Below are 15,182 nucleotides of genomic sequence, written 5' to 3' on the forward strand. Positions count from 1 at the left end.
CCAGGGGTCCTACTATCAAAGTTGGTCAGTAATGTAAAAATTATAATTTGTAATTTCTTAGTTATTATGGTATGAATAGTATCATTGATGTGTTTGGAGTTAGAAGTTCAGATGATATAAGACTTCCATATAAGCATAAAATCAAAAGTTTTATATCTTCTCTCAATACATTGCTTTCCTTTATTTTTTTTAACTCTCCTATCTTATACTAATAAACTCTAGTGGTTAGTGGGGTATTGGTTATACCTCGGGCTGTGGGCTGCAGTTGCTCCACTGGATAACAATAATACGTTCTTCTCCGGTAAAGTTACAGACAGTCTTGGAAACCCACAGGGGCTGTTCTGCTGTGTGTTATAGGGTTGCTATGAGTCAGAATTGATTCAAGGGAGTGGGTTTTGTTTTGGGGTTTTTTTGGTGGCAAAATGGCTTACTCGTTGAACTGTTAACTATAAGGTCAGCGATAGCAATCCAGCAGCAGCTCCGTGGGAGCCCTGGTTAGCTGAATGGTTACACTGAGAGCTGCTCATCCCAGGATTAGCAGTTGGAAATCACAAGCCACTTCACAGGAGAAAGAAAGGGGTTTCTCTCCTTGTAAAGCTGGCCTTGTAAACCAACAGAAGGAATTCTACCTTGTCTTACAGTATCATTATCAGTCAGAATTGATTAAGGGGCAGTGAATGTTTTGAATGGACCCTTATTGAACATTTTGATCAAAGATTCTATAGATGAACACTAATCAAAAGGGGGAGAATGCATATCAGAATTTAAAATTTTCATAGAATCCAGACTTTCTGGTGCCACCACACTGGATGAAACCCTCACAGTTTCCCAGAGGTGTGTTGAAACTTTGAAACAAAAATATCCTTTAAAGTCTTAAGACCAATTAATAGCTTAGTTTACCCAGTAAAGAGTGGCTCCCTTGAGCATTGTTCTCTTTTGAAAATCTTTCTATTTGAACTTAAATAGACAAACACATCTAAAAAGTTAATGTGTCAAGGTTATGTAAGTGGGAGAGGAACACATAAAAATAAGAAAGAAAGATTGGTTGCACAACTTGAATGCAATCAATGCCACTGAATTTTATATATAGAAATGGTTGAACTATATGTTCTGCTGTATATAATCTCCTCCAGTCCCCCAAAAGTCTTCTGGGCAATCTACTTATTTTCTAATTTCACAACCTTCCAAAATGACTTCTGAAAGCTGTATTTACTTGAAATATTTGAAATATGATCTAGAGATTTCAAAGTCTTTATAAATGATTCCTATTGCAGAAATTTAGAATTGAGTTAGTAGGTCTCATTGTGTAGTTTATTCAGTTTTTTACTACCTGATTACAATGTATATATGGTAAATAATATGAAAATTAAAGGGAAACTGACAATCTTGTGAAATTTATAAAATAGGGGAATTTAAAATAAAATTGATTAGGAAAATAAATAGTATGCGCATGTAAATATAACTCTTGTGGATATATTTTTTGAAATCTGAATAAGGATAGTTAAGGGTAGACATAATCAAAAACAAAGACAAAACTTTAATTCTATTCTGCCAAATACTTATTAATATGGGCTTAACAATCGCTGAAGACAAATGGGTGCATAAGCAAATGTAAAGAAAACTGATGGTGCCTGGCTATCAACAGAAACATCATCTGGGGTCTTAAAGGCTTGCAGTTAACAAGCAGCCATCTAGCAGAGAAGCAATAAGTCCACATGGAAGAAGCATACCAGCCAGTGTGATCATGATGTGTTGACAGACAGGGTAATAGGCTTCAGAAGGCCCCAAACAAACAAACAAACTATACTGCTGAGGTTTGAATGAGCAAACAAACCATATGTGGTTGTTCAGAGTGGAGATCCAAAACCCATCTGTAGACAATGGGTTATTCTCTCACAGAAGGGTCATAAGGAAGGGATGAGTCAACCAGAGTGCAGTATAACACCGATGAAACACACAATAGTCCTCTGGTTCCTGGAGGCTTCCTCGACCCCCACTATCATGACCCCAGTCCTGACTTTCACTGTGGGCTAGACCAGAATATGTACACAGATACAGATAAGAGCTCACAACACACAGGATCCAGGAACAGAAATGGGAGTAGTGATACCAGGAGGATAGGGGGAAGCTGGGGAGAAAAGGGGAGGAAGGGGGAAACGATGGCAATGACTGACGCATAAACATCTCCTGCCCATCCCTACACCCCACACCAGGGGGATGAATAACAAGAACTGTGGGGGAAGGCAGTCAGTGGTTGGTGTAAGATATGAAAATAATAATTTATAATTCATCCAGGGCTCACAAGGGTGGGAGGGGTTGGGAGGGAAAAAGTAGCTGATACTAATGACTCAAATAGAAAGTAAATGTTTAGAAAATAATGACGGCAACATATGTACAAATATGCTTGATCCAATTGATGTATGAATTGCTATAAGAGCTGTGAGAACCCTCAATAAAGTGATCTTTCAATTAAAAATAAATAAATAAAATAACATGGGCCTCAAAGAAGCCCTGCTAGCACAATAGCTGAGCATTTGACTGCTTGCTGGAAAGCTGACAGTTTAAATCCACTCAAAGGCTTTTCAGAAGTAAGAACTAGCTTACTGTTTTCTTAAAGATTGAAGCCACAAACAAAACAAAACAAAAAACCCCTCATGAGACTGTTCTCTGTCACGCAGAGACAACAGGAGCTGGAATCAGCTCTATGGCGCCCAACCACAGCTACAGTGTGGTCTTAACGTGAGAGTAGGGGTGGGAGAGATGGTTAGGTGTGTGAGGGTCTTAGCAAAAGCATGAATACTACCAGGTCTGCTCTTCAGTTCTGCTTTTGGTAATATAGAGACCACTCATCCAGAGAAGGGTGATTAGAGTATAGTCTTGATGTTTCATCAAACAATTTGAATTAATGATACAGATTATTGAAATTCTGGAAATGAACCAGGTTCTGAAAGCCATTTTAAACCTTTAACATTTTTCTCCACATTTAAAGTCTTAGGTATTAATCTAACCTCTTCCCAGAGGGAGAAATAACAAAAACAAAAATAAACAAGTTCTAAGCCTGCTAGTGTGATCATCTTAGTATAATAAAAATAACTTGAGGTGTTTGTTCCATAGATGAGAAACATATTATGAATTGGGCAGCTACATTGTTGGAGCATCCTTTAAAAATGTAGTCTTACAGGCAAAGCTTATTCTGCTATCAGTACCATCTCACATACTTTTAACACAGTATCCCATGGTCCAGCACTTTCTTGAAGTTTTCTGAATTTTATCATTCAGCTGTAGCTTATCCAATATAATCAGTAACATTCTGTTGTTCTTAGGGGCCATCAAATAATTTCCAACCGATAGACACCCCACACACAACAGAATAAACACTGGCCTGTCCAGTAAAAAAATTAATTTTTCTTTTGTCATAGATACAATACATAATCCCTTGATGGGAGTCATGACAGCTACCCTGCTAAAATCTGTACTACTTTGATTCCATTAACATTCAAACATGACCCTGCTAAAATCTGTACTACTTTGATTCCATTAACATTCAAACATGATAGGAGATATTTCTTTCCTATATAGTCAACTCACAGTTGGGAAATTGAGGAAGTGGCAAAGCTGGCAATGCACCCATTCACTTTGAATCGAACTCTGGGTTTTTAATTAATATGGGATATTTTTTAAGCTTTTCTTACTTTTAAACTATATGTACTATCTAGCGCCACACTGGGTACAAATAAATTATTCATTTCCCTGACTTATTAATTGGCTGGCTGATTAAATACATTAGATTTCAGTGTGCATAGCTGAATAGCACCACATGGGAATCAAATATACTTACTGATTTACTGATCTTTGAGCAACTAACCTACTGTTTTCAATCTACACCAAATAAAAAGAGTATCAAAAATGTTTGCAACCCACCCACCATTTCTATAAAATTCTGGACTGTTAAAAAAGAGGTTGCATTCTGAGTTACATCAACCAGCGGATCAAATAAATTTCTAGATGCTGCACACTTATTTGCTCATTCATTCATTCTTTCTTTCATTCTCCATGCAAGCCTTAAGTCCCAATTGTGTACTAGAATGTGTGCTAATTTCAAGCCTACAATGACCCAAAAAAAAGACATATTCCCTGACCTTCAGATGATTAGGGACCAAGACAGAATTTTAAACTGATGAACTTTTCTTAGCGTCCATTATTAAAAAGGAAGTTGATTACTTTGCCCTACCCTGTGAGGCAAATAGAGAGATGATCTTATTAATAAATATAGTATTTCACTGTAATCTACCTAATAATTTTAAAAAATGGATGTCTAACACGAGGTTTGTCTTTAAGTGGCAGAATCATAACTGAAGTTGAGCTCTAATTCTATTTTAAATCCCCAGGTGATTATCTACATTATCATTTCTACGTATTTTATCATTGATTTCTAAGATTATTCCCCACTTTCATTTATTTCTACTTCTCTTGTGCCTTACTTCTTTGTCACATTATAAAAGTACATGCCTTATAGTATATCTGCAGTGTTTATGATGTTAAACTTTGGCTATATTATTAAAATAAATATTGAAAATATTGATGTCTCAGCTCTTAATTAGCCAAGAGGTAGACAGTTGCCTTGATGTATTTTCCTGGTTATCTTCATTCCTGAAAATTTACATAAAGAGTGTAGTTCATCTAGTGGCTTACTTTGTAGCCTGAACAACGGAACCTGAAAATCCAGCATATCCACAGGTGAGTGAGTATCAAATAAGAAATTCTGTGCACAAACATAAAACACCTATTTTGGACATTCTTCTTTGATGTTTCACAAAACTTGTGAAGTTCTCTCATAGCAGGTAGAACATAGGGTGCTTACTGGTCTTGGGATCAGCTAGCAGGATTTCTGGTCTGGGATCTGAGGTTCTCTCTCCTCGGACATGTCAGGTTCTTCAGGTCTCTATACCATCAGATGAAAGCAATGGAAGAGTCGCCTCCACAAGACGTCTGCCTGCATGGAAAATAAGAGGGCATTCTGATACCCATAATCAGCACCATCATTACTTGGTACTCTGTCCCCGACCCATGGTTTTAGGCTTTTAGTAATAAAGAAGGACACTGTTAAAAATAAACAGCTATTATTAATCCAACAAATGAGTTAATGGTCAAAGTATCTCTGACTCTTGGGAAAACTCCAGTATGAGACTAATTAAAACCCTATGGGACCTTAAAAGAGTAAAGACTAGGTGTAAGAAGCTAGTTATGCAGTCCTGGAGCGCTCTGGAGAAAAATCTCCCATGAGGGCTGCAATACTCTTTTAAACAACTAGGGAATATGTGATTAATCACCTATGGAAGCTCCATTCTGATTGTTGAGGGAGATGATGGAGATATTTACATTATTTGAATTAATTGTCTTTGATGCACAAATCAAGAGACAACATTACCTGAAGGGAAGCAATTTGATATAAACACACCGTGTCATTAAACAAGGTAAGTGGACTTCGGGAATCATTGTTTCTTTTAATTGCCCTTAAATAGTTGCATCATTAAGAATAAATATTTGTTCATGCATTGTTATTGAACTCAATATATTTTAGCACTCTAGAATTTGATTTAGAACCATGCAAAACAAACATAGTTTGTACACTCATGGTGCTCAAGTCTAAGCAAATCAACATACTAAGGAGTTATAAATTCAAAAAATTGTTTATGCTGCAACAAAATGTTACCTATATACGTTATATCTATGGAAATTTTGTTTAGAGTAATTATATACAATTATATGTATAACAAAAAAAGGAGAAAAATATATCAGTTAGTAATAAGTTTTTCCCACGTAAATTACCATTTTAGTCAATCTTTAAAAAGGCAAAGCATCTAAATGGGAATGATTGCTCTGAAAGTATGTGCTTGAAGGTCCTCCGTTCCAAAATGGGTGAACAGAATCTAAAGGAAACCAATATTACTCCAGCATAATTATCATTACACTTTCCCTGGTGGTGTTTATTTCAACATCCATGCAGTCCAAAATCTGCAAACAAAACACTCATTCCGAATATCAAAACTTTCTTCTAGGATGTTGGTCTGTACCGTAGAATCAGAGTAGACTGGCTCTGATAGCCCAAATACTGTCCTGTTTGCTATGATGGACATTGGCATTCACCATTATGTTTACGTTGTCGACTTTTGTTCCCACTAATTTCACAAAGGATGTCTTCAATTATTTATTATCATTTTTAAGGCATTTATTTAGTATCTTGATCAGACTATTACATTGAGCCAGCAAGCATGGCTGAAGAAACAGAAAACTAGACTTATACCTCTGTTGGAAGGGTGACATTTCTCATAGATTAGAAACTAAAATATCTTGTTTTAGAATTAGTCACAAATACAGTCCTCAATTTCTTTTGCCCATGCATATGAGTATTGTCAAAAACATATCCTCTTTGAAACAGCAAGGCTCTGTCACCACTTGGATTTCGGCTGACTTCACAAATCGGTTGTAACCTGTAACTTCCTTCTCACTTCTCTGGCTCTCTTCTCTCATTGAGCTTTGCTTTGGTAGTGATTAAAATCTTCTGCCTCTGCCACAGTGAGCGGTGCTACTTGAGCTGTCATAGCCACCTTGGCTTTGTGGTTTGGCAAAGTATTGAACTCCACCACCACAGGGCCAGAGCTTCTGCCTCCAAAGTTTCCTCCTTTCATGGGTCCAATATTTGGATATTGATTGTTGTAACTGCCAAAATCATTGTAGCTTCCACCACCTCCAAAACTGCTTCAATCATTACCAAATCCATTATACCACCATAATGTCTTCATATCTACCATATGCCATGGCTGCCACCAAAGAAATCAGGTTCACTGGTGTTTCCACTGCAAGCAATGTTGTCATTCTCATCTAAGCCACCTCTGGGACCACTGCCGATGTTTCCAGAAACACTCAACCTCTGACTGGGAAAGGCACTGGCCATCTCTTGCTTCCACATGAACTTGATTACTTCCCAGTTGTGGCCTTTCTCAGTAGTCATAATTTCAATCATTTTAATTTCCACATATTACTCAAGACAATCTTGTAGGTGAAAACTATTCAATGTCTTTGATAAAGGACCAAAGAATAGTACGTGGGGAAGAGTTTGCCTTTTCAATAAATAGTGTGAGAAAAAATTGGATCTCCACTTGCAAAAGAATGAGACAGGACTCATATATGACACCATGTACAAAAATGACATCTAGATGAACCATAGATGTATACATAAACCCAGAACCATAAATATCATGAATTTAAAATAGGGATGAATTAAACCCCCGGATACAAGACATAAATACCCTTCTGAACATAATGAAAAATAACCACACGATAGAAGACAAAATAAAGCACCGAGACCTTCTAAAAGTGGGACACCTATGCACATCAAAAGACTTCATCAAAAGAGTTAAAACAGAACCCATAAATAGAGAAAAATTGTTTTAATGATACATAAGTTAAAGGGCTAATTTCAAAAATCTATAGATAACTACAACACTTTAATAATAATAAATACCAATAGCTCAATCAAACAGAAAGCTCTACTCAATAACAACAAGTTACACATGCTTTCATAGTGCACATGGGACATTCTCTAGAATAGACCATATGTTAGGCCCCAAAGCTAGCCTTAATGAATTAAAAAACAAACCATCTTTTCAGAATACATGGTTATAAAATTAGAAATCAACGATAGAACGATAGATTAAGAGGGAGGTGTCAAATACACGGAAATTGAACAACACCCAATTTCAAAACTACTGAACAATTGACAAAATAAGGAAAGGAATTTTAAAATTAAGTTTGGCTGAAATGGTCATTTCTTGGGAAAAACATGATTAACCTATATATTTTTCACTTTTACATTTTAAAATATAATAATTATTATATTGCTCTATACAATTATATACATTAATAACTGTTAGACTTGAGCACCATGAGTTCATGAAGTGTGTTTGTTTTGCTTAGGTCTCTCAACCTCAGAGTCCACGATGTAAAAGACATTGAGATCAATAAACAGGGCATGGATGTATTTTTCTTTTCAATGGCACATACATTTAAGGGTAATTTTAAAAAGCAATGATTCTTGAAGTTCACTTAGCTTATTTCTGTCAAACTGCTTTCCTGGAGGTAACGTGATTTATACATTATCAAGCACTTAATTCAAGTAATGAAAATATATCCATGGCTTTCTTTGACAATCAAAAAAGAGTCTCGGTGGATAATTTACACACACCCAGCCATGTGAGAGGAAGATTTTTGCAGCCCTCACGGGAGATTTGTCTCTTGAGAGCTCCTGGACAGTCTAACTACCTCCTCATTCCTGGTCTGCACTCTTTTAAGGTCCCACAGGATCCAAATTAGTCTCATGCTAGAGGAAAAAAGCCCAAGAGAAAGAGATGCTTTGACCATGACTTCATTTATTGGATTGATAATAGCTGTTTATTTATAACAGCATGCTTCCTTCAATCTGGGATATTACTAAAAGCCTTCAACCATGGGTAGGGGAAACACTACCAAGTAATAATGATGCTGATCATGGTTCTCAGGATGCCCTCTTAATTTCCATGCAGGCAGAAGTCTTCTTAAGAGGACCTTGTGGAGGCTACTCTTCTATCGTTTTCATCTGATGTTATTGAGACCTCAAGAGCTTGACATATCTGAGAAGCGAGAACATCAGATCCAAGACTAAAAATCATGTTAGTTGATTCCAAGACCAGTAAGCACCCTATTTTCTACCTGCCATGAGAGAACTTCACAAGTTTTGTGAAAATATTAAAGAAGAATGTCCAAAATAGGTATTTTATGTTTGTGGACAGAATTTCTTATTTGATACTCACTCACCTGGGGATATGCTGGATTTTTAGGTTCCATTGCTCAGGGTACAAGGTATGCTTTTAGATGAATTACACTCTTTATGTAAATTTTCAGAAATGATGATACCAGGAAAATACATCAAGGCAATCATCTACCTGTTAGCTAGATAGGAGCTGAGACTTCTGTGCTTTCAATATTTATTGTATTTTTTTCACATGGCCAAAGGTTAACATCATAAACTCTATGGTTATACTATGAGGTGTGTATTTTTATAATGTGACAAAGAAGTAAGACACAGGATGGCCTTGGGCCCTTCTTTGCTAGATATGAATGTATATGCTTTTGAAAAGGCTATTTAAACTATTTCAATCTTGGTTTTCTATTTCAAAGAATACGATATTACTAATTATCTTGGTTAATGCCAAAAGTGTTGAGAGAATCAACTAGGGCAGTATTCATCAAACTTTTAAGATGGAAGAGCGAATTTTGCTCTTCCCAACAATTTAAAAATTATTATAGAGCCATAATTATTTCTTCACAAACAGATGAAATCACTGCTATCTGAATAATATCCTTTGAAAATTTTATAAATTTAACTATGATAGTTTTATTTTCATTTTTTATTCTACTTCATTGCCACATGTACATACAGAGAGAGCTGCATATGATGCATGCCACAGTTACTTTACCCCTCAACTAGGGTATCAATATGAAAGAACATTTCTACTTGGACGGCCATATTTATATTTTTAATAGAAGTAGAAAGAAATAATAGAGAGGGAAATAAGCTTATAAAACAATTATAAGATGGACTATATTGTGAGTTGGGAAAATCACGTAGAAATTGAAAGTAGAATTAGAGCTCAACTCCAGTTATGATTCTGCCACTAGAGACAAACCGGGTGTTAGACATCTATTTTTAAAATTATTACATATGATATGGGGACATACTGTATATAGCATTAAAGAAATCATCTCATCTTTCATAGACTTGAGCAAAAGGACTCATTAGGAATGAATTCATCATTAGGAATGGAGACTAGAAAAAATTAATGAATTTTTAACCCTGCCTTTGTCCACAAGCATCTGAAGGTCAGGCAATACTTCCTTTGTCTTATGGTAGGTTTGAAATTAGCACACATATTCTCTGATTTGAGCCAAGATCTGTCTGACTCCAGCTGTGATATCCTTTGTTTCATTTCTTCTCCTGAATCTGGCCACTCACTGTCAATGTACGGCTGTAACGATTGTTGGATGATCTTAAGCAAACCTTTACTTATACCTAATAGCAATGACAAAGTTCTAGAGTTTGAGCATTCTGTTGGGTCACTTTTCTTTGTAATGGGTACAAATATGGCTCTTTTCCAGTCAGTTGGCCACCTAGCTGCCATCCAAATTTCCTGGTATGGACAAGTGAGAGTTTTCAGTGCTTCATCAGCTTGCTGAAACATTTTAATTGGCATTTCTTCAATTCCTGGAGCCTTGTTTCTAACAAATGCTTTCAGTGCATCTTGAACTTCTTCCTTAAGCACCATTAAATTTTGCTCATAAGCTACCTCATAAAATGATTGAATGTTGATGCATTCTTTTTGGTACAGTGACTGTGTACTCTTTTATAGAATCCTTCAATATGGCAACTCGAGGTCTTATGTATTTTCTTTCATTTCTTTCCGTTTAAGATTTACTGGGTAGGTTTGTCCTTTTTGGTCTTAACTCTAGGCATTTGCATATTCCATCATAATATGTTACTTTGCCTTTTGGAGCTGCCTTTCAAATTTTCAGTTCAGCTTTTTGACTTCATCATTTCTCCCCTATTTCCCTTACCTGCTCTATGATTAAAAGCAAGTTTCTGAGACTCTTCTGATAATCCACTTTGTTAATTTCTTCCTTCCCTGTCTTTTTAATGACTCTGCTTTTTGATGTATGATTTTTTGATATCATCCCATAGGTCTTCAGGTCCTCTATCATTTGTGCTCAGTGTAACAAAACTGTTCTCAAGATGTTCTTGAAATTCAGGTAGGTTAGATTTAAGGTTAGTTGTGGCTCTTTGAACTTGTTTTACTTTTTTTCAGCTCCAACCTGAAGTTACATAGGAGCAATTTATGGTCTCTTCCACAGACAATCCCTGGTTTGATATTGCTACAGCATCTCTTAGCACAGAGATAGCCACTTTGATTTCTGTGCGTAATATCTGCAGAAGTCCATGAACATAGTTCCCTCATGTTGTTGAAAAAAGCTGTTTGTTATGAGCAAGTCCTTGGTCTTGCAAAATTCTATCTTATGATCTCTGGCTGCCTTTCTGTCTCCAAGGCCATATTTTCCAACTACTAGTTGCTTCCCCCTTCCCCACCCCCCCCAACGTTAGGATTCCAGCTACCAAAAAGTATCAGTGCATTTTGATAGAATGGTTTGTCAATTTCAGGCTAAATTCGTTGATAGAACCCTTCAATTTATTCATTACTTGCTTTTTTGCTGGGTGTACAAATTTGAGTAATAGTTGTATTGCTTAGATTTCCTTGACTGTGGATAGATATAATCCAATTGCAGACAATATTGTACTTCAAGATAAACTTTGAAATATCCTTTTGGACAATGAATGCAACACCATTCCTCTGGATTGTTTAATTCCCAAGCTAGTAAAGCACTTGATTCTCTGATTCAAAATGGCCATTACCAGTTCATTTCAGCTCACCAATGCCTGGAATATTGATTTTTTATGCATTCCATTTCATATTTTACAACTTCCAATTTTGCTAGATTCATATTTCCTACATTCCAAGTTCCTATCATTAATTGATGGCTCAGCTTTTTCTTCTCAATTTGAATCATGCCCCTTCAGTAAGTGAAGATCCCACAGGCTTTACTCCACTCCAGTTATCACGGTGAACCCTACCTTGAGAAACAATTTTCCCCAGTCATATTTTGGATGCTTCCTTAACTGAAGGACCCGTCCCTGGCACTATCTCTGACAGTGTTCTGCTTCTTTTCATGCAGTTTTCAGTATCTGATACTATTTCAGTTCTTTCCATATGGTTTTCGGTGGCTGCTTCCTTAGAAGTGGATAGCCTATTCCTTCTTCATAGTCTGTTCTAAGTTTGGAAGCTCTACTGAAACATGTTCACTGTGTGTGACCATACTGGCATTTGAAATACTGGTGATATAGCTTCCAGTCTCACAGAAACACACGTGCTACTATAGAACAAACACTGACAGACAAATGGTGGATTCATATATAGGACAGCCCAAAAGACCAAACCCACTGCCACAGATTACTGTGCATTCTGATTCACAGTAACCACATACAGAGTCTCAGAGGATTTGCAACCCTTCACAGAAGCTTGCAGCTTCATTTTTATCCTATGGATGACTCAGGACTTGGCGTCAACAATCTCAGCACCACCAGGCCACTTTTTTCTGTTGTTATTGTTTTAATATAGGAGAAGGAAATAAAATATTGAAAGGAAAACAATGTAATGAGAGAAGTTATAAAACCTTTGATTTTATATTTATCTGGAAGTCCTATCTTTTATCGTCTGCATCTCTAAACTGCAGAGAGATGGATGATTCTTTGCAAATTATAATGTATAAGCAGTTACAAAATTTAGCTTTTCTATTACTAACCTACTTTGATAGTAGGATCCCGGGTGGCATAGTGTTGCACATTGAGCTGCTAACCACAAGGTCAGCACTATGAACCCAGCAGCAGCTCCACGAGGGGAAGACAAGGCTTTCTACTCCCTTAAAAAGCTAACAGTGTCAGAGATCCACAAGGGCAGTTCTACTCTGCCCTACAGGGTCACTGAGTTGGATTTGACTCTATGGCAGTGAAGTTGATTTTTATTTTTTACTTTCATAGTAGATTAAAAACTTAAAAATCATTGATGTTTTGTTCTACCCAAGTCCATCAAGTCTATGAATTGTGGAGCTGGAATTTACATCTGAAACACCTATGCTTTTTACAGATGGTTTTGTTCCATGTTCATGGATATCTACTAGGATTACTTTGTGGCACTAGTGGGGCTGTAGAATAAGCCTTGACCTACTGACCCTCAAGGTTGGTGGTTCAAACCCATCAGTCGATTTGGGAGATAGATAATATTCTGTTTCTATAAAGATTTATAACCTAAGAAAATCTACCTAGTGTCCATAGGAATCAAAATCAATTCATGATTCTGAATTTGGTTTGGGGTGTGGTGTTTCACAACCTGTGTACTTATTATGTAATGGTAACAGGCTAAAACCATGTTTAGTTCATTTTTTGTAACTGTCAAATACAACTGTTCTTGACACAAGACAAATGATGGAAAATTGCAAGCTTCAGTAAAATATATTGAATTTCAAACCAGCTTAGTGGAGTTAATGTATTTTAGTGAATATCAAGGACATTCTGCATCAATGACAGAAAATCTGAGTTGAGAAAGTGTTTCATGTTGGTCAGTGAATAATCTTGTGACCTGATGTAACTTACCTACCTTCTCTCCAGTTCATTTTCAGAAATCCTTTTAGCTGGAACACCCTATCTTTCGATAAATAATTAATGTTGAATGGCCATGGGTTATATCTAGAGAATCATGATAACAATCTTGGCAATATTAAAGTTAGAGTAGATTAGATGTATCATTGATATCAGCACATGGTCTCTCCTCTGTCATCCTGATTCTGTTTTCTCATTGCAGCAGGACAGCCACTGACTTTCCCAGGGGCCCCTATGGAGAACAATTCAGAGGCGACAGAGTTCATTCTCGTGGGGTTAACCAGTGACCCAAAGCTGCAGATTCCGCTCTTCATAACTTTTCTGATCATCTATTTCCTCACTCTCGTTTGGAACCTGGGGATGATCCTGTTGGTCCTGCTGGACTCCCGTCTCCACACTCCCATGTACCTCTTTCTCAGCAACCTCTCTCTGGCTGACATAGGTTACTCCTCAGCTGTCACTCCCAGAGTAATGACAGGGCTTCTCACAGGAGTCCACGTTATCTCTTTTAGTGACTGTGCCACTCACTTCTTCTTTTTTGGATTTTTCGCCATTATTGAAAGCAACCTATTGGTGGTGATGGCTTATGATCGGTATGCAGCTGTGTGCAGACCCCTTCATTATAACACCCTAGTGACGACAAAAGTTTGTGCTTTCCTGTGCTTAGGCTGCTATGTCCTTGCTTTGCTGGATGAATGTATCCATACTTGGAACATTTTCAGGCTCTCCTTCTGTAGGTCCAATGTGATCGATCACTTTTTCTGTGATATTCCTCCTCTTATGGCTATCACGTGCTCTGACATACACGGTGCTGAGATCATTACCTTTTTTATAGTAGGTTGCAATGCTTTCTTTTCCCTCACTGTAATACTGTCCTCTTATGTGTTAATATTTGCTACAATCTTGAGGATGCGCTCAGCAGAAGGACGCAAAAGGCCCTTTTCCCCCTGTGCTCCCCCCCTGACTGTAGTCTCCAGCCTCTATGGGACAATCACTTTCGCGTACCTAAAGCCCAGCTCTGGACACTCCATGGACTTAGATAAATTGGCATCTATGTTCTATTCCATAGTCCTCCCCATGCTGAACCCTCTGGTTTACAGTGTGAGAAATAATGAGGTCAAGAGTGCCTTTATAAAGGTTATTGGGAAGGCAAAGTCTTCTATAGGATTCTTTTTCTAATTATATAGAAACCATCACATGTAGGTTTCATGCAGATCAGACACAAATATAACTTCAGAAAATTCTAACCTTCCTATCCCATAAATACCCAAATTCTTGGAACCACTGCCCAGCTCTTTATTAGACATATGAAGTAAACCTTCTAAAAATATGAGATCTTAGGAAAAATAGCTCTGGAGAAATCTTGATGCGTGTGGAATTTTAATTTTAAATATCTTTCTGTATTGCATTCTGTGGTTTTATTTGTTTATATACTAAAATCAGGACACACTCATCACAGGCCTGCACACTCATTGTTCACCACAAACTCATAGCAGCCAGATGCCAAGAGAATGAAAAATTAGTCTAAGAATAAATGGCATGGGTCTATTTTTATTCTACAACTTCAAATATTATTGGAGCGTCATAATACATTCTTAGATATACACTTAATAGAAATACTTGAAAAGGCATGAAATGGGCTTTCAGATCTAGACGAGAAAGAGAACATTATTCTGCCTTTGCTATTTCCCTTCCGTGCTGATTCCATGTCTTCTCTTAAACAGCAATTATTATCCTGAATGTTAAATCATAACCAGGATTTTAATTAAATTTTACTTCTTTTTCCTGTACAACTTAATAAAATATTGTTTTGGGAGGGTTTGTTTGTGATCTTGTGATAAAGGAACATTATAATATGTATTATTCTGGAAGGTGATGTCTT

The 15,182-nt window shown here is 36.9% G+C and overlaps 1 protein-coding gene across 1 annotated transcript; it reads left to right on the forward strand.

Moving 5' to 3' along the window:
• Positions 1–13,534: 13,534 nt before the first annotated feature.
• LOC101654356 (olfactory receptor 5B12-like) lies at positions 13,535–14,479 on the forward strand. Its single transcript, XM_004714985.1, has one exon. The coding sequence runs from the start codon at positions 13,535–13,537 to the stop codon at positions 14,477–14,479; it is 945 nt and encodes a 314-aa protein (XP_004715042.1).
• Positions 14,480–15,182: the final 703 nt, after the last annotated feature.

This window comes from Echinops telfairi, unplaced genomic scaffold (assembly GCF_000313985.2).
Source record: "Echinops telfairi isolate 266 unplaced genomic scaffold, ASM31398v2 ScPeMD7_7416;HRSCAF=8454, whole genome shotgun sequence".
NCBI classification, from domain to species: Eukaryota; Metazoa; Chordata; class Mammalia; order Afrosoricida; family Tenrecidae; genus Echinops; species Echinops telfairi.

Bases quoted from the DNA above. Each gene is read 5' to 3' on its own strand.
- LOC101654356 (XM_004714985.1), top strand. From the start codon at position 13,535: ATGGAGAACAATTCAGAGGCGACAGAGTTCATTCTCGTGGGGTTAACC.